The sequence below is a fragment of the Stenella coeruleoalba genome (genome assembly GCF_951394435.1).
Source record: "Stenella coeruleoalba genome assembly, chromosome: 4".
NCBI lineage: Eukaryota > Metazoa > Chordata > Mammalia > Artiodactyla > Delphinidae > Stenella > Stenella coeruleoalba.
In genome coordinates, this window is record NC_137149.1 from 71,280,659 (window position 1) to 71,303,536 (window position 22,878).

At 41.5% G+C, this 22,878-nt stretch overlaps 1 protein-coding gene across 3 annotated transcripts; it reads right to left on the minus strand.

The window, feature by feature from the left end:
- Positions 1-1,120: 1,120 nt before the first annotated feature.
- Positions 1,121-22,160, minus strand: OCIAD2 (OCIA domain containing 2). 3 transcript variants are annotated; one of them, XM_079919875.1, is made up of 7 exons: positions 22,091-22,160; positions 13,317-13,445; positions 9,191-9,287; positions 7,556-7,609; positions 4,364-4,411; positions 3,098-3,215; positions 1,121-1,458 (listed from the first exon to the last, which is right to left on the minus strand). In XM_079919875.1, exons 2-7 carry the CDS (start codon positions 13,380-13,382, stop codon positions 1,377-1,379), a joined length of 465 nt encoding a protein of 154 aa, XP_079776001.1. In that variant the 5' UTR covers positions 13,383-13,445; positions 22,091-22,160; the 3' UTR covers positions 1,121-1,376. The 3 variants fall into 3 exon arrangements, with proteins under 3 accessions (XP_079776001.1, XP_079776002.1, XP_079776003.1); XM_079919876.1 differs by lacking the exon at positions 3,098-3,215; XM_079919877.1 differs by lacking the exons at positions 9,191-9,287; positions 22,091-22,160 and having other exon boundaries at positions 13,317-13,399.
- Between the last annotated feature and the right edge of the window lie 718 nt (positions 22,161-22,878).

The window sequence follows — 22,878 nt, forward strand, 5'->3', positions numbered from 1 at the left end:
TTTTGATACAGAAAATAAAATATATATCAAGCATTGACTTTCAATGAGGTTTCCCTTTTTACCTCCTTGGTACAGGTTTCAAGATGTAAGTAAAATGCAAACGAGTACACACACACCCCCAGTATATAAATGGTGACACATATATAAAGTATTTTCCTGAGAAAATGCAAAGATGCAAGAGAAGTTTTCATGTAGGGCTCAGACAATCTGTCATAAAGACGAAAGGTCCCCAGTGGAAGAGTTTGTTTTCATGCAAAAAACCTGGCAGGAGAAGAGGAATGCAACTCTTGGGGTTGGATTGGCAGCCTCTGAGCTCCCTTAAAGCCCTGAAGTTTATCATTCTCTGAATTAATTCTTCCAGTGAGACCTCCCAGAATTACGTAAACTGTTCCTGAGGGACATTTTGGGAAGTTGTGTTTATTCTTTTAGGCCACCAGCAGAATATAAAAGAACGTAGTTCTTGAGAGCTGACCATAAGCATATATCCATTAGCTAAGCAAGGAACCTAAAACAATGGGCTCTTCTAAAACTTCACCATACCGAGGAGACATAAAGTCACCGAGGTCATCAAAAGGACAGTTGAGGGGGTTTCCCTGGCGGCGCAGTGGTTGAGAATCTGCCTGCTAATGCAGGGGACACGGGTTCGAGCCCTGGTCTGGGAAGATCCCACATGCCGCAGAGCGGCTGGGCCCGTGAGCCACAACTACTGAGCCTGCGCGTCTGGAGCCTGTGCTCCACGAAAAGAGAGGCCGCGATAGTGAGAGGCCCGCGCACCGCGATGAAAAGTGCCCCCCCGCCGCCGCTTGCCACAACTAGAGAAAGCCCTCGCACAGAAATGAAGACCCAACACAGCCAAAAAAAAAAAAAAAGAACAGTTGATTCATATTGTGACTCTTTAAAATGAAACATTTTTCATTAAAAAATCTTGGCCCCTACATTTTAGAAAGCACTTCCCATAGTCACTGTCTTTCTTGCCCTGTATTTCTACCTCCACACATACACACTGGGGCATGATTCTCAAGCTCCTCAACATTCATTCCTATCCTCCATCAGGGATCTTAAAACCCTGAACAAAAGCAGAGTGAAAGAATGGATGGGGTGAATCAGAGAAGACTCTAAATTCTTTTATTTAGCTGTAAGCAAGTAAGAGTGCAACAGAATTTCTTTTGGTGTATGAATGCTCCCAACATGTTCTTAAACAACAGAAAAACATGGAATGCTCAATTCAATGGAGAATCAACCGGCGAAAGCATTTCAATAGAGTGAGAGAATCACAATGTTTCTGTTCTACTATAAGTAAATTATTTTAAAGTACATTTGACATTTTAAAGGTGTACAAATTCAGATGTTTTTGGAAACTTGAAAACCCACAGAGTTTAGGAAGTCGAAGGCTGTGAACTTCCCTCCTTATTTAATCCATGCTTTGTTTTGCATTCCTCACAGGTAAGCAGGCAGTGCCTAAAATAGAAGCAAAAATGTTGGTTTGTACTTTGACACTGGAAGCTCTAGTCTGAACACAATATTATTTAGAGATTTTTTAAAAAGTTTTAATTGATGTATAGCTAATTTACAATGTTGTGTTAGTTTCTGGAATACAGCAAAGTGATTCAGTTATATGTATACATACGTTTATATATATTCTTTTTCATATTCTTTTCCATTATGATTTATTACAGGATATTGAATATATTTCCCTGTGCTATACAGTAAGACCTTGTTGTTTATCTATTTTATATATAGTAGTGTGTATCTGTGAATCCCAAACTCCCAATTTATCCCCGCCCCCTTTCCCCTTTGGTTACCATAAATTTGTTTTCTATGTCTGTAAGTCTGTTTCTCTTTTGTAAATAAATTCATTTGTATTATATTTTAGATTATTTAGAGGTATTTTCTATGCTAAAGTTCTCAAGCCTAATATTTTTCAGGAATTATCAGAGCTGTTTCTTGGTTTCAGACTCCCCGAATTTCTTCCACAAAAAGGCCATTAATGATTTTCCTGTCCAATGTTGTTTTCACCATGTTGTGCTGCATCTCAAACAGAATCCACTGTGACAAGTAAGGGCTCTTTAGAGAAATGTGTCCCCAATGCTAGTCTTACAATACCATGGTAGAAATAGCTATTATTTACTGAGCTCTCACTGAGTGTCATGAACAATCATTTCTATTCCTTACACCATCCCATGAAAAAAATTCTGATCACCATATTATACAAATGAGAAAACTGAAGATTTGAGAGTTTAAGAAACTTGTCCAAGGTCACGCAGCTTAGTAAGTTAGCAGTTAGAACCCCCTTTGATCCCAGCGACTCTTAACAGCAGAGGTAACGCCACTTACTCCACAGTCCTACTGCTTGTATCCCCTAATGAGAATCATGATTTATATTAATATAGTAAAGGCTCTGAGAAGTCCTGCAGTCAAGAGCCCTGGTTAAATTTGCGTAACCCCGTGACGGTAGAAGCTGTGTCTGCTGATCAAGGCATTCTTTAGAGACTTGTACAATGCTTTGAACATAGTAGGTACTTACTAAATGTTTGGTGAGCAAATGAAATAGGTAACCCAGATAAATCATAATTATTATTGAATTTGAATAGCAACAACTCAAACTTTGAGTTTTTTTCAACATATGAATGTTAAAAACTATTTTAATATTGTAAATGGTGAATGATCTTTCATTTACTTTTTAATAATTATCTTTATTATAATCCCTTAATCAAACAGAGTACAGGGCTTCCCTGGCGGTGCAGTGGTTAAGAATCCACCTGCCAATGCAGGGGACACAGGTTCAAGCCCTAGTCCGGGAAGATCCCACATGCCGCAGAGCAACTAAGCCCATGCGCCACGACTACTGAGCCCATGTGCCACAACTACTGAGCCTGTGCTCTAGAGCCCACGAGCCACAACTACTGAGCTCGTGTGCCTACAGCCCGTGCTCCACAACAAGAGAAGCTACCGCAATGAGAAGCCCGCACACTGCAACGAAGAGTAGCCCCCACTCGCCGCAACTAGAGAAAGCCTGCGTGCAGCAACGAAGACCCAACGCAGCCCAAAATAAATAAATATATTTATTTAAAAAACCCCAAAAAAGCAGAGTACAAACCTGTTATGCCCTGGACCAAAACCAGCCCCACGCAGCTGACCTTCAAAGGAATGGAATTTACTCTGGCATACTCTTATGTATGATGCCTTTCCAAGGCCAAATCCCAAGATACCAGCAACTGTAAGAGCAGGTTAGGAAAGATAAATAATTTAAAGGTTTGGAATCTCCTCCATTAATGGTCTTCTCGAACTTTATTAACAGCAATAATTCTTATATCAAAAGTACCCTGATGAATCAATGAACAAAATCTCTGGGAATGAAGTTCCCTATTAAAGAGCAGTATTGGGAACTGGAGACTTTTGATCTCCTCAGTTTTGAACTGGAGGTAGAAGGGCTGGGATAGAGCAAGCAAGGGTGATGCCCAGACAGGGGCAGCCAGAGGGAGGCCCAACTGGCAAACAAAGCTCTGAAGCCATGGGGAGGGAGAGATGGGACTTGGGTTGTGGCTCTAGGTAGCCTCCAAATCACGGGGTAGGAGAGCCCCTTAATTTTCTTTATGGATCGGAGTATGGGGAGCTGCAGTCCATCTTGCATGTCAGGGAGGAAGGTCACGAGGCAGAACCATGGAAGACATTTTCAACCTGCTATTCTTGCTGGGAATGAGGTTTCAGGTCGTAAACCGGAATACATCCTCTGTGTACGTAAAAGGTCTATGGATAACCAGTATAAGAAGGTGAAACCCTACGTTTATGGTAAATGTACTATTAGAAAGCCCTGATTTAAAAAAACTATTCATTTGTTATGTCCGTTATAGAAAATATTTGGAAAAGACTGGCCAAAAGAAGAAAATTAAAATCTCTCATGGAGCTATCATTCAGACTCTGCTGTTGATGTCCTCTTGTTATCCTGCCAGGCCCTCCTAGTTCATGCTTTAGAGGACTAAGGTGAAGTCCCTACTGCTCAGCTTCCCATCAGAAAGTATCAAACGAACTAAAAACTGCAAGGTGGCAAAAAATGGAGACTGTTTTTTTCAGACAGTCAATACAGGCAATTTGGTTAACCTGGACATTCCTATCTCCAGTTGCTATAAACACCTTCTTTTTAAAAAATGAAACATTTTTTTGGCCTCTCCCGTTGCGGAGCACAGGCTCCGGAGGCACAGGCTCAGCGGCCATGGCTCACGGGCCCAGCCGCTCCGCGCCATGTGGGATCCTCCCGGACCGGTGCACGAACCCGTGTCCCCTGCATCGGCAGGCGGACTCTCAACCACTGCACCACCAGGGAAGCTCAAAAAATGAAACTTTTTTTTTTCCTTTTATGACTTACGTGCAACTTTAGGCAATGATCCAAATCTTGGATTAGCTGCTAAATAACCTAAGAAGTAATGTATAAATGCATTATTATTTCATTTTATAACTTATTTAAATTTATAAAGTATAAGAAGTCTTCAGGGTTTAAGATATACACAGATTCTTAATCTAAAGAGATGATCTTAAAAGAGATAATTCAAATCTTGATTGAATTTAACTCTCAAATAGTAGTCATTTTTGGCAGGTAACAAGTAATGGCTTTAATGTATAGAAAAAGAACGTGAAACAGACAATTCATGATGTATTTAAAGATATCAAGGCAAGGTGGAGATAACAACTTAGTTCTAAGCAATTAGTCGTTGCCCCCTCCCCTTTTAAAGTAACTCAACACAGAGTTTCAATTTAGAGATTCAGAGTATATATAATCACAATTTTATTTATTTATTTTTGTTTGTTGTTTTTAAGATTTTTTTAAATTAATTTTTATTGGAGTATAGTTGCTTATAATCACAATTTTAAAATGAAAGCATTTCCACCTATGGTGGGCAGAATAATGGATGTTCCTACAGATGTTCCCATCCCAATCCCTAGAAACTGTGAATATATTATCTTACACAACAAAACGGAATTAGGGTGGAAAATGGAATTAAGGTGGCTAATCGGATGACTTTAAAATAGAGAGATTATCCTGGATTATTTGGCTGGGCCCAATGTAATCACGATGACCCCTGAATGTGGAAAAAGTATTCAGAGACAGAACCAGACAGACGGCAGTATGGGAACTTGGCTCCACGCTGCTGGCTCTGCAGACAGAGGAAGGGACCATGTGCCAAGGAATGTGGGTGGGTTCCAGAAGCTAGAAAGGGAAAGGAAGCCCTAGAGCCCCCAGAAAGGAATGCAGCCCTGCTGACACTTTGATTTCAGCTCAGAAAGACCCATTTTGGACTTCCGCCTTTCAAGACTGCAAGCTAATAAATTTGTATTGTTTTCAGCCACTGTGTTTGTGGAAATTTGTAGAAAAGTAATACACAACCTGGAAAAATATATTTGTACAGGGCTTCCCTGGTGGTGCAGTGGTTAAGAATCTGCCTGCCAATGCAGGGGACACGGGTTCGAGCCCTGGTCCAGGAAGATCCCACATGCTGCGGAGCAACTAGGACTGTGCACCACAGTTACTGAGCCTGCGCTCTAGAGCCCGTGAACCACAACTACTGAGCCCGTGTGCCACAACTACTGAGCCTGCGTGCCTAGAGGCCGTGCTCTGCAACAAGAGAAGCCACCACAATGAGAAGCCCGTGCACAGCAGTGAAGAGTAGCCCCTGCTCTCTGCAACTAGAGAAAGCCCGCGTGCAGCAACCAAGACCCAATGCAGCCAAAAATAAATAAATATTTTTTAAAAAGAGAAAATAAAATAATTTTAAATATATATTTTTGTACAGATGTAAGAGATGGTAGATTTTGAGCAAGTAGTTTAATATTCATAAAACATAATCCCTATACATAGATGTCATGGCCATATTTGTTTTTCTGTGTCAAAAATGTTCTGAAAAAGGCTTATCACTGACTAATGTATTTCCACAAAAAGACCATCTTCAAGTTATAAAAATGAAATCATATTTAATAAATCAACTTTAAAGACAACAATAATACTGACCGAAATGAGATTCTTCTAGATATATGACATGTGGTCTTTCAGACCCCAAAAGAGCTAAACATCTTCCCTCATGTTTGCTGGGTACAAGTACTCTCTAAAATCCTAGTAATCAGCAGTGTTCAGTATAATGGGCTTCCACAGGGTCAGGTGCCTTCTTGCTGTCTGGGGACTAAGCAATGCTTATAGGTTCTCTGGCTGGATAGAGTCGGGGAGAAAGAAGAGGGCAAGGAACAAGGAATAGAGGGGAACAATGGACAGTGCTAAGAGGCACGGAGAGGTTATGTGGGTGACGCAGGGCGGCCGTCAGTCCTCATGATCTGCTGTACACGGGTGCCCCTCCTGAGGCAGATGCAGCCTCTCTCCAGGACAAATGGCTTGGTGTTCAGAGCTTGGGTGAATTTCAGCCCCATTTACTTCTTCCCTGGAGCACCCTTGTGCAGGGAAGTATCTGTCTAACCATATACCAAGGCCCTAGGAGACACAGGAACTCTGGTACAGAGACAGGCACTGCAATAGTTTCCTGGGGCTGCCGTAACAAATTACTACAAACTCAGTGGTTTAAAACAACACAGATTTGGGACTTCCCTGGCAGACCAGTAGTTAAGACTCTACGCTTCCACTACAGGGGGCACGGGTTTGATCCCTGGTCAGGGAACTAAGACCTCATGTAGCGCGGCCAAAAAAACCCCCCAAAAAACCCACACAAATTTAATACGTTACAGTTCTGGAGGTCAGCAGCTCAAAATGGGTCTCACTGGGTGTTTTAGTCCATTCGAGCTGCTATAACAAAATACCACAGATTGGGTGGCTTATAAAACAGCAGACATTTATTTCTCACTGTTCCGGATGCTGGAAGTCCAAGATCAGAATGCTGGCATGGTCGACTTCTCATTGTATCCTCACGTGGTGGAAGGGGCAGGGCCCTCTGTGGGGTCTCTTTTGTAAAAGCACTAACCGCCTTCATGAGCTCTCCACCCTCACGCCCTAATCACCTGCAAAGGCCCCACCTCCTAATAGCATCACCTTGGGCTTTAGAATTCCAATCTGTGAATTTGGGGTGGGCGGGGGAATACAAATATTCAGACCATAGTACAGGGCTACGTCAAGGCATCAACAGAGCTGCAAGCCCTTCTGAAGGCTCTAAGGTTTCTTCCTTTCCAGCTTCTGGAGGCCACTCATTGCTTGACTCATGGCCCCTTCCTCCATCTTCAAACTCAGGAATGTTGAGCTGAGTCTTTCTCATGCTGCCATCTCTCTGGTTCTGTCTTCTGATCCACTCTCACTTTCAAGGACCCTTCTGATTATATTGGGCCCATCTGGATTAATGACCTTAATTCCAACTGCAAATTTAATTTCTCTTTGTCATGGTCACTCATTCCGGGAAATAGGACATCTATGGGAGGGAGAGCTGGGGACGTAGGCTAGAAACAGGCAAAAGCCCGCATAAATAAATTCTTCACCAAAAAATAAATGCCAAGTACCAAAACCCGCCAGGAGGACCCCAGAAAACTGGATTCTCTTAAGTTAAACTATGTACCAAATACTGAATCTTACCATGGTGGACCAGTCCTTGGGTGACAAGCATGCTTACAAGAGAAAAAGGCAGAGCTGTAAAACAGAAACGCCCTTCAATATTGGTATTTTAAAACTTGGCCCCTCACCTAGAAGAATGAGGGAGAATTACTCTGAGTGTTTTCTCTTCCTGCTTTGGCAGTGAGATTTTAGTCATTTTTTATTTTACTAATTTGACACATATTAAGCACCGCATGGAGAATTTTCTTGGGGTCTGCCCCAGGCACTCAACCTAATGCACAGCATTAATGTGACAAAACCTAGATCCCCTGCCACTCCGTCTCTGAGACCCACCATGCACCGGATTCGGATCACTACATACAACACAGGCATCTTCATGTGTGTGCGCTGAGCTGGGGAATTTGGGAGTTTCCATTAGCTATATATTTTGAAATTTTCAATCCTGCATGAAAGTTAAAAAAAGAGGACGATAAACTGCACACCCTATCTACTATAGTTCCCTGCTTTTGTCTTTTATGACATTTTGTCACACAATTTGGATACGTTTATTTTCTGAAGATTACTACATTCGAGGTAAACATGGGCCATGTTTAGAGATGATTTTTATCTCTAAACAGGCAAGTGAGTCCAGAAAAGGAAGTTTCTAGTTCTGTCAAAATGTGTCAAATGACTTCTTCCCAAAGCACAGAGAAGTGATAAAAAAAAAATCGGTTGCTATTTGATTTGTCTTGGTTGCTAGCTCTTCCTAGTAACCAAGACAAATCAAATAGCAACGAATTTTTCCACTCAGAGCTATCTACCTGATGGTAGGCAAATGGGTCATACTGAAATGTTAAACTACTAGGGCTTAAATAAATTACTCACTCATAAGTTGTCAGAAAATTTCTAGCAGCACAATCAATAAGAAGTAATGAACAGTGAACATCAACTTCTAAGGAGTGTTACTTCCAAAAACAACTGATACTGGATTTGAATGATTTAAGAAATCAAAATGAGTATTTCAAAGTAAAATTATCCCTATGCCAGCAATATTGGGACTATATCTATAGGCTGTATTATGACATTTTCAAGTGACAAGTCACGAATTTTTAAAATTAAACGGGACTTTAATGCACAACCTCAGTTCACACCCTTGTCTCATATAAAGCAGGCCCGGAAAGAGGAAGAGACTTGGCAGAAAAGGTTACTTCAAGACATTGTAAGGGAAGTATTAACAGAATGCTGCCACTCTTCATTCATTCCACGAATATTTAATAGGTAATTTTTATATGTGAAGCAGTGTGCTTGGCTCTGGGAGGGAGCAATGAACCTGAACTTGATGAAGGTTAGAGTTCAGTGGAATTGTGGAAAGTCTACTCTTTCAAGAAATTCTAAATAACACTCTTGGTACACATTCTCGGTCACATGAAAGAAAGTGTTAGGTGTGCATCACTTTTTGCTAAGGGGGGTAAACAGCTCCTAAATCAGATATTATCCCTGACCTTAAAAGGGTCTCAATATGGACTTAAATTCCAAGCAGCCTCAGGTATCAGTGTCTTCAGGGAATTATGCAAAGTCCCTGCTCAAAAATAAATCAATACCATAATTCTAATACGATATTAGGCAGTTTATTGCAGCAAAAACAGTATTAACAAAGATTAAGAGGGATGCAATTACCTCTCTTCCAGAAACTTTCTTCTTGACATTCCCGGATAATCTTTGAAATCTCTGATTTGTGGATGTGCAGTTTTGATTTTGGACAAAACAACAGACTCTGCAAGGAAAGTTACGTGATGACTTGACTGAAATCATCAGAAGAGCATCTGCTCTGTCTTCCCTAGAGGAGGGCGAGGAGGTCTTTTCACTCTGGTCACACAGCGTGCGTTCTTTCCCGCTGCCAGCACTGTGCAATGGCCAGTTTCAGCCAGTGCTTTCCAGCTGTGAACGATGGATGGACTTAACCAAGAAAAGAATCACAGGTGGAGAAGCAGAGTGATTCAGTGACTAGTGAGCATGAAGCAGATACCTGGTCAGAATGCACTACTGCTGAGGTCACATTTTCTTTCTTACGTCCAGTCTCTGTCTATGCAGTCCCTGTCCCTGCAATGACACTCACTCCCTTTGCCTACCTGGTCTTCTTAAGACCCAGTTCAAGATCTCCTCCTGGGTGAAGAGAGAGACTTCCCCTACAGCATAATATTTACACATCTGGGATCTCACTCAGAGCAGTATTACAAGTTATCTATTTATAGATCTGTATTCCAATTTACCTATTTATACTTCTATAAGCATTTTTAGACCGTGAGAAACTATAGTCTAAAAAGCATCAGCAGACTGCTTTTTATTTTTCTACATACTTTACTTTTTATCTTAACAGTTTTTTTTAAACACATTTATAAATGGTCTGCACATAATATCTGGGGGAACTATTGATATGGTTGACATTATTTTTATGAGTTCTACAGTACTTTTTTTTATCATGTTGATGTGCTACGATCTGGACTAACTCCCATCTTTTATTATCCTCCCCTTTTGTAGGTATGTATGTGGTTATTCACTTACTCTCACCCACATTCTCCATCCTCGTTCTCTGCCCATCACCGCCATTCTGGGTGTTTAATGTGGATCTTTTGTTTGTATATATGCTTGCAAAATGTTCATTGTTTGGGGTGCCTGCAGTATTTAATGCAAATGGCATTGTTTTATACATTTAGTTTTATTACTAAAAATGTTTTCAACTCAGTTCTACACTTTTAAGATCTATCCATGTTGCTATATTTATCTAGTCCACTGTTTCTAACTGCGGCATGATTCTCCAGGACGCTTCTGAGTCCCCATCTCCAAGTGTCCCCTTACAGACCCACATGAGAACGCTTTTCAGATATGTATCTAGAAGTAAAATACAGGGCATGCATATTCCAGTTGAACAAAGTCTTGCGAGAGTGCTCTCCCCAATGGCTACACCAGCATCCACTCCCATCAGCAGCGTGTGAACATTCCTCTATATGCCTAAGAACCGCATAAGAGCTAGTTAAGCTGGATTCCAAGCAGGTTAGAGTAAAGAAAGGATGTTGTAACACTTGGCATTATCCAGTTTTCTAAAATTTAACAGTCTAATAGGTATAAAGCAATATTTTATTGTCTGATAACTAATGTGTTTGAGCATCTCTATGTAGTCTTCAGCCAGACTGTCCTTCTCTGTTGAGGCAATCCCTGCAACTAGACCTCTGTTGTAATCTTTTCTTGTTCAGTGACTCATTAATTTTTTATTGTGGTAAAATACACATAACATAATAGTTACCATTTTATACATTTTTTTCATCCTCTCATACACTTTATTTTTTTTTATTTTATATTGGAACATAGTTGTTTTACAATGTTGCGTTTAACCATTTTAAAGTATACAGTTCACGGCATTCAGTGTATCTACAATGTGTGCAGCCATCACCGCTATCTAGTTCCAGAGCTTTTTCATCACCCCAAAAGGAAATTCCATACCCAGTAAGGAGTCTGTCCTCATTCCCTCCTCTCTCCAACTGCCTAGCAACCACTAATCTGCCTTCTGGATTTGCCTATTCTGGGTATTTGGTACAAACAATATCATACAGCATGTGACCTTTCGTGGCTGGCTTCTTTTCCTTTGCATAATGTTTTCAAGATTCACCCACGTGGTAACATGTATCTGTATTTCATTTCTTTTTATGGCTCAATAATATTCCATTGTATGAATATAACACATTTTGTTTCTCCATTCATCCACTGATGGACATTTGGATTGTTTCCACCATTGGCTATTGTGAATAATGCTGCTATGAACATTCCTGCACAAGTTTTTGTTTTCAGCTCTGCTGGGCCATACTGCAACTCTACGTTTAACTTTTTGAGTTTTGCACAGGAGCTGCACCATTTTCTAATCCCACCAACAATGTAGGAGATTTCCAATTTTTCCACATCCTTGTCAACATTTGTTATTTTCTGTTTTGTTTCTTTTTTTTGGCTCCGCCATCCGGCTTACAGGATCTTAGTTCCCTGACCAGGGACTGAACCCACGTGTTTTGTTTCTTTTTTTTAAATTAGCACTTTAAATGTTTTTAATATAAATTATTCAATTTATTTAAACTAAATAAACTGAATTCTTTCTGTTTTTGACTGTGGTCATGCTAGTGATTGTGAAATGGTGGTTTTGATTTGTATTTCCTTAATGACTAATGACATTGAGCATCTTTTCATCTGAATATTGGCTATTTATATATCTTCTTCGGAGAAACACCTATTCAAGCCCTTTGCTCATTTTTCAATTGGGCTGTCTTTTTGTTATTGAGTTGTAAGAGCTTTTTATATACTCTGGATACTAGACCCTTTTCAGATATATGATTTGTAAATAATTTTTCCCATTCTGTGGGTGGTTCATTTGTTTCTTAGAAACAAATTTTATTTAATTTTTTCCTTAAGTCACACTGCTATTTCTTTGTTTGTGAATTACTTATGTAGGTCCTCTGCCATTCATCTCTTGGAGTTTTAGTGTTTTTCTTGTTGAGGTGCAGTTCCATGGCTTTTGAAGTTCACCTTGCTGATTTTGCAAATGTTCTTTTTTGACTCTTTGTTTGTAGTAGATGTCAATGTGAATGGTGATCACTATTCCCTGAGCACTCGCACACAGGCCAGGCACTGTGCCAAGCATTTTACGTGCATGATGGTGACATGCAAGGATCCTGTGGCACCTGTGCCTTCAGAGCTCTACAAACAGCCCAAGCAGGCAACCTCCCTCTTCTTCCTCTACAACTCCCCATAGCACAGCACACGTTAGTGGTGGTCAGGGTGAGTCACAGTGACCAGGGAAGAATCTGGTCACCACTTACGTTAGCTCAGCAAGCACTCTTCCTCATCCCAGTGCAAATACTTCTTCTTGGTTCTGCCTGTGGCTGCGGCAGAAATAAGCAACACCTCCCTCCCTCTCCTCCCGCGAAACATACACACATACACACATCCATGGGCAGGGACCCCAACTATCACAACTGCTGTGAGTCCTGCAGTCAAGACTGAAGCTGCTGCAGTGTCCCCAGGGAGCTCTGGTGATCCTTTTCGGTAGAACCATAAATGTTTTATGGATCTCCATTTCACAAAGGCAACTTGGGTGTCTAAATTCCTTATGATGTGATATCATTTGTCTATTTGCCTCTCCTAAACTTTGCTCCTTAAATATCATCTCCTCCATAACGCATTTTTAGCTTGAAAAGGTTGACTCCAGAGAACATGAACTCTACTATCCCATCACAATACTTTCTCTTTTCTTCACTTATGTGTCCCCGAAACAAACAGTATTCATTCTCAAGAAGTTGAAAAACTGTGTCCCTGTTAACACTGGGGTTCTCAATCTGATGCCTAATTTAGTAGTTAAGGACTCTGCCATCCCAAACAGGAACACCTGTCAGCAGCATAGCCTTAGTATGATTAGCCTTGATAACAGAAATGAAAAAACATGCATCCTGTAGCATTCTGTGAGATTCAATTAAGAGTTTTGTTCTGGTAAAGGAAACCTCTTCAGTCACTGACAACCTATGGAAGAGTTAGTTAAGCTGAATTCTACACAGGGAAGAGTAAAGAAAGGATTTTGTAAATAATTGAAAAGGCTCCTTTTCAAGGCAGCCAAAAATACACTTTCCTTCCCCGTTCTATTTTCCCTGAACCCATCCTACAAAGCGCCAGACAGAAAAAACTAAGATGACTGATCAAGGATGAGGTTTAAGGGAAGTCCTGTATGATGTTCCTCTTTAAATGGCAGACTTTCAAATTAGAAATATACCTGCTTGCTTGGTGGTGGCAAATGGGGACCTTTATCTTGGTGTTCATGCGTCGACACTGAAGCCATGATGACTTTGTCTTTGCTTCTCTTCTAGTTGAGTGGGCTCAGCTTCCTCATTTGACCCGATGTCTAAGGAAAGTAGAAGAGAGTCACCATGCCGTGACTGAACATTTATGTCAACCGTAAAAACACCCTTAGGATCAACTCCCCTATTTGGCGACCTTATTTTCATTTTGTCGTTCACCTTCATCTCCAGCCACCTGCAAACTCACTTTCTAATGCTCCTCCTCTACCAACACACACACATTAACTGACTAATGGTGACAGATCAGAGGAAGAGTGGAGTGAGATGTCACCTGAGGCACTATGAAATGTTTTATGAACTATAAACTGTCATCAAAAAATTTCAATTCATTACAAGGTCATTAGCTACACAAATATTTACTGTCTATTATGTGCCAGGCCAAGGGATACAAAGGATAAGACAAAATCAGTGCTAAAGGAACTCACAGGGGAAGACAGACAAGTCAGCGGTTACACAACATGCAAAGGGCTTCCCTAGAGGCATGCACACGGTGCTAAGGAAGAAAGGCTTGTTCTCTCTGGTCAGGTCTGAAGACACCAAAGACCAAGATTCTTGAGCTTTCAAGAGGGTCTGTGGGGCTACTGGAACGTCACGCCGGCCTCTGCTACCACAGGCTCACCCTGCATTCCGTACCCCCTCCCTCCCCCCCAGCCTGAGTGACCCAGAGCCCCCGAATCAGCTGTTACTTTAACCCCATCCTGTCTGAGCCAAGAACAGATGCCCTCAGGCGACCTGCATGCAGAGGCGGGGCCAAATCCAAAGCTGAACCCCTGGAGCTGTGCGAACAAACAAGAGAAAGGGAAATCTCTCCCAGCAGCCTCAGGAGCAACGGATTAAAGCTCCACAATCAACCTGATGTACCCTGCATTTCTGGAATACCTGAATAGACAATGAATCATCCTAAATTGAGGAGGTGGACTTTGGGGGCAACTGTAGACTTGGGGTTTGCTTTTTGCATCTAATTTGTCTCTGATTTTATGTTTATCTTAGTTTAGTATTTAGAGTTCATTATCACTGGAAGATTTGTTTATTGATTTCGCTGCTCTCTCTTTTTTTAATATATATATTTTTCCCCTTATTTTTGTGTTCTGAGTGTGTATGTGTATGCTTCTTTGTGTGATTTTGTCTGTATAGATTTGCTTTTACCATTTGTCCTAGGGTTCTGTCTGTCCGTTTTTTTGTTTGTTGTTGTTGTTTTTATAGTATACGCTTGTTATTGTTGGTGGATTTGCACTTTGGTTTGGTTGCTCTCTTCTTTCTTCTTTTTAATTACTTTTTAATTTTTAATAATATTCTTTATTTTTTATTTTAATAACATTATTTTATTCTTTCTTTCTTTCTTTCTCTCTTTCAATCTTTCTTTCTTTCTCCCTTTTCTTCTGAGCCATGTGGCTGACCGGTGCTCTGGCCGGGCGTCAGGCCTGTGCCTCTGAGGTGGGAGAGCTGAGTTCGGGACATTGGTCCACCAGAGACCTCCAGGCTGCACATAATATCAAACGGTGAAAGCTCTCCGAGAGATCTCCATCTCAACGCTGACCCAGCTCCACTCAACAACCAGCAAACTACAGTGCTGGACGCCCTATGCCAAACAACTAGCAAGACAGGAACATAACCCCACCCATTAGAAGAGTCACTTCCTAAAATCATAATAAGGCCACAGACACCCCAAAACACACCACCAGACATGGTCTGGCCCACCAGAAAGACAAGATCCAGCCTCATCCACCAGAACACAGGCGCTAGTCCCCTCCACCAGGAAGCCTACACAACCCACTGAACCAAACTTACCCACTGCGGGCAGACACAAAAAACAGGAACTACGAACCTGCAGCCTGCAAAACAGAGACCCCAAACACAGTAAGTCAAGCAAAATGAGAAGACAGAGAAACACACAGCAGATAAAGGAGCAAGGTAAAAACCCACGAGGACAAACAAATGAAGAGGAAATAGGCATTCTACCTGAAAAAGAATTCAGTGTACTGATAGTAAAGATGATCCAAAATCTTGGAAATAGAATGGAGAAAATATAAGAAACATTTAACAAGGACCCAGAAGAACTGAAGAGCAACCAAACAATGATGAACAACATGATAAATGAAATTAAAAATTCTCTAGAAGGAATCAATAGCAGAATAACTGAGGCAGAAAACGGATAGTGAACTGGAAGATGAAATACTGGAAATAACTACTGCAGAGCAGAATAACGAAAAAAGAATGAAATGAATTGAGGACAGTCTCAGAGACCTCTGGGACACCATTAAATGCAACAACATTCAAATTATAGGGGTCCCAGAAAAAGAAGAGAAAAAGAAAGGGACTGAGAAATTCTTGAAGAGGTTATAGTTGAAAACTTCCCAAAATACTCAATCAAGTCCAGGAAGCACAGAGAGTCCCATACAGGATACATCCAAGAAGAAACATGCCAAGACACAGATTAATCAAACTATCAAAAATTAAATACAAAGAAAAAATATTAAAAGCAGCAAGGGAAAAACAACAAATAACATACAAGGGAATCCCCATAAAGTTAACAGCTGGTGTTTCAGCAGAAACTCTACAAGCCAGAAGGGAGTGGCAGGACATATTTAAAGTGATGAAAGGGAAAAACCTACAGCCAAGATTACTCTACCCAGCAAAGATCTCATTCAGATTCAATGGAGAAATTAAAACCTTTACAGACAAGCAAAAGCTAAGAGAATTCAGCACCACCAAACCAGCTCTACAACAAATGCTAAAGGAACTTCTCTAGGCAGGAAACACAAGACAAGTAAAAGACCTACAGTAACAAACCCAAAACAATTAAGAAAATGCTAATAGGAACATACATATTGATAACTACCTTAAATGTAAATAGATTAAATGCTCCAACCAAAAGACATAGACTGGTTGAATGGATACAGAAACAAGAGCCATATTTATGGTGTCTACGAGAGACCCACTTCAGACCTAGGGACACATACAGACTGAAAGTGAGGGGACGGAAAAAGATATTCCATGCAAATGGAAATCAAAAGAAAGCTGAGTAGCAATCCTCATATCAGACAAAATATGCTTTAAAATAAAGACTATGACAAGAGACAAAGAAGGACACTACATAATGATCAAGGGATTAATCCAAGAAGAAGATATAACAATTGTAAATATTTATGCACCCCACATAGGAGCACCTCAATATATAAGGCAAATGCTAACAGCCATAAAAGGGGAAATTGAGAGTAACACAATCATAGTTGGGGACTTTAACACCCCACTCTCACCAATGGACAGATCATCCAAAATGAAAATAAATAAGGAAACACAAGTTTTAAAGGATACATTAAACAAGATGGACTTAATTGATATTTATAGGACATTCCATCCAAACACAACAGAATACACTTTCTTCTCAAGTGCTCATGCAACATTCTCCAGGACAGATTATATCTTGGGTCACAAATCAAGCCTTGGTAAATATAAGAAAACTGAAATCATATGAAGTACCTTTTCTGACCACAAGGCTATGAGACTAGATATCAATTACAGGAAAAAATCTGTAAAAAATACAAACACATGGAGGCTGAACAATACACTACTTAATAAACAAGAGATCACTGAAGAAATCAAAAAGGAAATAAAAAAATACCTAGAAACAAACGACAATGAAAACATGATGATCCAAAACCTACGGGATGCAGCAAGAGCAGTTCTAAGAGGGAAGTTTATAGCAATACAATCCTACCTCAAGAAACAAGAAACATCTCAAATAAACAACCTAACCTTACACCTAAAGCAATTAGAGAAAGAAGAACAAAAAAACCCCAAAGTTAACAGAAGGAAAGAAATCATAAAGATCAGATCAGAAATAAATGAAAAAGAAATGAAGGAAACAAGAGCAAAGATCAATAAAACTACAAGATGGTTCTTTGAGAAGATAAACAAAATTGATAAACCATTAGCCAGACTCATCAAGAAAAAAAGGGAGAAGACTCAAATCAATAGATTTAGAAATGAAAGAGGAGAAGTAACAACTGACACTGCAGAAATACAAAGGATCATGAGAGATTACTACAAGCAACTCTATGCCAATAAAATAGACAACCCGGAAGAAATGGACAAATTCTTAGAAAAGCACAACCTTCCGAGACTGAACCAGGAAGAAATAGAAAATATAAACAGACCAATCACAAGCACTGAAATTGAGATTTTGATTAAAAATCTTCCAACAAACAAAAGCCCAGGACCAGATGGCTTCACAGGTGAATTCTATCAAACATTTAGAGAAGAGCTAACACCTATCCTTCTCTAACTCTTCCAAAATATAGCAGAGGGAGGAACACTCCCAAACTCCTTCTATGAGGTCACCATCACCCTGATACCAAAACCAGACAAAGAGGTCACAAAGAAAGAAAGCTACAGGCCAATATCACTGATGAACATAGATGCGAAAATCCTCAACAAAATACTAGCAAACAGAATCCAACAGCACATTAAAAGGATCATACACCATGATCAAGCGGGGTTTATTCCAGGAATGCAAGGATTCTTCAATATACGCAAATCAATCAATGTGATACACCATATAACAAATTGAAGGAGAAAAACCATATGATCATCTCAATAGATGCAGAAAAAGCTTTTGACAAAATTCAACACCCATTTATGATTAAAAAAAAAACAAACCAGAAAATAGGCATAGAGGGAAATTACCTCAACATAATAAAGGCCATATATGACAAACCCACAGCCAACATCGTTCTCAATGGTGAAAAACTGAAATCATTTCCACTAAGATCAGGAATCTTAGACAAGTTTGCCCACTCTCACCACTATAAGTTTTAGCCACAGCAATCAGAGAAGAAAAAGAAATAAAAGGAATCCAAATCGGGAAAGAAGAAGTAAAGCTGTCACTGTTTGCCAATGACATGATAGTATACATAGAGAATCCTAAAGATGCTACCAGAAAACTTCTAGAGCTAATCAATGAATCTGGTAAAGTATAGGATACAAAATTAATGCACAAAAATCTCTTGCATTCCTATACACTAATGATGAAAAATCTGAAAGAGAAGTTAAGGAAACACTCCCATTTACCACTGCAACAAAAAGAATAAAATACCTAGGAATAAACCTACCTAAGGAGACAAAAGACCTGTATGCAGAAAACTGTAAGACACTGATGAAAGAAATTAAATATGATACAAACAGATGAAGAGATATACCATGTTCTTGGATTGGAAGAATCAACATTGTGAAAATGACTATACTACCTAAAGCAATCTACAGATTCAATGCAATCCCTATCAAACTACCAATGGCATTTTCCACAGATCTAGAACAAAAAATTTCACAATTTGTATGGAAACACAAAAGACCCCCGAATAGCCAAAGCAATCTTGAGAAAGAAAAACGGAGCTGGAGGAATCAGCCTCCTGGACTTCAGACTATACTACAAAGCTACAGTAATCAAGACAGTATGGTACTGGCACAAAAACAGAAATATAGATCAATGGAACAGGATAGAAAGCCCAGAGATAAACCCACGCACATATGGTCACCTTATCTTTGATAAAGGAGGCAAGAGTATACAATGGAGAAAAGACAGCCTCTTCAATAAGTGGTGCTGGGATAACTGGACAGCTACATGCAAAAGAATGAAATTAGAACACTCCCTAACACCATACACAAAAGTGAACTCAGAATGGATTAAAGACCTAAATGTAAGGCCAGACACTATAAAACTTAGAGGAAAACATAGGCAGAACACTCCATGACATAAGTCACAGCAAGATCCTTTTTGACCCACCTCCTAGAGAAATGGAAATAAAAACAAAAATAAACAAATGGGACCTAATGGAACTTAAAAGCTTTTTCTCAGCAAAGGAAACCATAAACAAGACGAAAAGACAACCCACAGAATGGGAGAAAATATTTGCAAGCGAAGCAACTGACAAAGGATTAAACTTCAAAATATACAAACAGCTCATGCAGCTGGGTATCAAAAAAAACAACCCAATCAAAAAATGGGCAGAAGACCTAAATAGACATTTCTCCAAAGAAGATATACAGATTGCCAACAAACACATGAAAGAATGCTCAACATCACTAATCACTAGAGAAATGCAAATCAAAAGTACAATGAGGTATCACCTCACACCAGTCAGAATGGCCATCATCAAAACATCTACAAACAATAAATGGTGGAGAGGATGTGGAGAAAAGTGAACCCTCTTGCACTGTTGGTGGGAATGTAAATGGATACAGCCACTATGGAGAACAGTGTGGAGGCTCCTCAAAAAACTAAAAATAGAACTACCATATGACCCAGCAATCCCACTACTGGGCATATACCCAGAGAAAACCATAATTCAAAAAGAGTCATGTACCACAATATTCATTGCAGCTCTCTTCACGATAGCCAGGACATGGAAGCAACCTAAGTGTCCATCGACAGATGAATGGATAAAGAAGATGTGGCACATATATACAATGGAATATTACTCAGCCATAAAAAGAAACAAAATTGAGTTATTTGTAGTGAGGTGGATGGATATAGTGTGTCATACAGAGTGAAGTAAGTCAGAAAGAGAAAAACAAATACCGTATGCTAACACATGTATATGGACTCTAAAAAAAAAAAAGGTTCTGAAGAACCTAGGGTCAGGACAGGAATAAAGATGCAGAGGTAGAGAATGGACTTGAGGACACAGGGAAGGGGAAGGGTAAGCTGGGATGAAGTGAGAGAATGGCATGGACATATATACACTACCAAATGTAAAATAGATAGCTAGTGGGAAGCAGCCACATAGCACAGGGAGGTCAGCTCAGTGCTTTGTGACCAGGTAGAAGGGTGGGATAGGGAGGGTGGGAGGGAGGGAGACGCAGGAGGGAAGAGATATAGGGATATATGTATATGTATAGCTGATTCACTTTGCTATAACGTGGAAACTAACACACCATTGTAAAGCAATTATACTCCAATAAAGATGCTAAAAAAAAAAAAAAAAAAAAAAAAAAGAGGGCAGGAAGACCAATTTGGAAGGTGCTATAGTACCCCAGGCAAGGATGTGAAGAGACCTGAACCAAGACCCTTGTGGGAAGGCTAGAGATGATAAATTTGTATCTGGAAATATTGGATTTGGGTGCCTTCTGGGCATACATTGCAATTAGCCAGTAGGGATTAGAATATTTGAGGATTTGGGTCTGGAGTTAACAGATTAGGGGTAGGCTAGAAAGATCAATTTGGGAGTTGCCATCATTGAGATGATAGGTAAAGTAGGAAACATCAATAAAATTGTCTAAAACGAGTACTGGAGAATGTGAACACTGAGGCCAAGGGAATACCAACAAGAGGAAAAAAAAAAAAAAAAAACAAGCCAAGGAGATGACTGAGAAAGAATAGCTGATACAAAGGAGAGGGAGTTTCTGAAGGAGGATCGTGAATCATTGGTGTCACATGGCTGAGAAAAGTGATTTCGCAACAATGGGCATAGTCCAGGTGGACCACGCGCTACCGCACCACCCGCCCCGCCAATGGCCAATGCACTCTGCAGATCCGCACTCCATGACAACCACTGATTTCCATGCAAAATGAACCTCTCATCATACACAGTTCTGTTTCCTACTAAGCTGCCAGAAATACAAGCCAAGGGGACCCGTTCTTGTACCAAGTTTCACTTTCAGCACCTAATGTTACTGTAGAGGCAGCGTGATGCCCTAGGGTAGAAAGACCTGCTTTCAGATCCTGACTCTACTCTTTGCTAGCCCTTGCTTTGGGGCAAGTGACTTAAAGTGCCTGTGCCTCAGCTTTCTCACCTGCTAAGTGCAGGTGATGGACCTTGATGGGCTGTTGCAAAGAAGAGGGATGAGGTCCATAAGCATTAGCTCAGCACAAGCACACAGTGAGTGTGTGAGCAGTAAAGGGCAGCTGTCAGAGCCCTGGGCGCTCTACTTCTTGAGGACCTCCAGGAAGTGTTTGCTGACCTAAGGCCAAATTAGATTATCTTTGCTTAGTTAGGCCATTGCCTCAAATCTGGAAGCAAAGATACCACAACACAGCTTTGGTGGTCAAGTCCCCTCACACCCAATTAGTCACTGGTCCACATCTAAGCAGGCCTTCTCAGGGTCTCGCCTTCCGGGTGCAGCCCTCACCCCATGCCCAGGTCTGGTTTGGGGTCCCTCTGCTTCCTCCGTTGTTGGCGGCGGCAGGAGTGCTGACAGGTGGGCAGTGGGAGGGAGGCGCTCAGCAGGATGGGGGTGGGGGCGTGTGATCGGACCCACAGGCACAGGGGGGTCACTGCACTTTCTGGTAGGGGAGCGCCGGCGGGGATATTTTTTTGAGGGGGGGGGGGCCGGGATCAGCCTGCAGGAATCCGCCGCCATCCCAGGGTCGCGGCTGGAGCCCGGGCCAGCGAGGAGCGGTTGGAAGAGGCGATGCTAGGCCAAGTACCTCCGTCCTGAGGACCCCAGAAGTAATGCGGGCAGAGGAGGCCATCCGCTCTCGCCATCCCTTCCGCTGTCACCGCCCCGCCCCCCCCCCCCCCCCAGGCGGGCTCATACGCGGGGCTGAGAATCGCCTCAGAGGCCGCGTCTCAGGCGCCCGCCCAGCAGAGCTCGCCTCCCCGCGCGGCCGCCGCTGTAGCCCGGATGCTCCCGCCTCCCCGGCGCCCGCGCCCGTCCCTGGCGACCACCCCGGGGCCCGTGGTCCCCTTACCGCGCTCGCTCCCGGGACCTCGCCTGTGCTCGGTTAGCTTCCCTCTGCCTCTTTCTTCCTTTTGCTCCGGCCCCAGCGGCGCACCGCCCCTCGCTTCCTCACGTGAGTCACTCAGCAAGTGCACCCCATCCCCCATCCTGCTGTCTCTGATGGTGGCCTCACACCTATGCCCAAGTGCCCAAGCTGAAACCCGGCTGTTGCTAGAATCTCCCACCTCACCTCCAGGTCTTGTCCTGACACCTGGTAGATTCTTTTGCCTTTCAAATAACTCCTTTCTTCCCAATAAAAACAGCGACAGCTATTTATTGAACACCCTCCCTGGGCCAGGAGGCTACATCCTGCAGCCTGTTTTTTCTTTTTTTGAGGTGTAATTGACATATAACATTATATTCGATATTTGTATACATAACAATTCGATATTTGTATACATTGCAAAATGATCACACAATATGTCTAGTTCTCATCTTTCACTATATGTAGTTATCAAAAAAAGTCAGCCCCCCAGCCTTGGGATGAGGACTTTCTCGTTTTTATTTTCGGTATGCAGGCCTCTCACTGTTGGCGGCTTCTCCCGTTGCGGAGCACAGGCTCCGGACGCGCAGGCTCAGCGGCCATGGCTCACAGGCCCAGCCGCTCCGCGGCATGTGGAATCTTCCCGGACCGGTGCACGAACCCGTGTCCCCTGCATCGGCAGGCGGACTCTCAACCACTGTGCCATCAGGCAAGCCCAGGGTGAGCACTTTTAAAATCTACTTTCTTAGCAACTTTCAAATATGAAATATAGTATT

Coding starts and splice junctions, on each gene's coding strand:
- OCIAD2 (XM_079919875.1), bottom strand. CDS start 13,382: ATGGCTTCAGTGTCGACGCATGAACACCAAGATAAAGGTCCCCATTTG. Junction 9,288..13,316: donor TGCCACCACCAAGCAAGCAG/GTATATTTCTAA, acceptor CTTTCCTTGCAG/AGTCTGTTGTTTTGTCCAAA. Junction 1,459..3,097: donor TTTGGTCCAGGGCATAACAG/GTTTGTACTCTG, acceptor CTTCTATTTTAG/GCACTGCCTGCTTACCTGTG.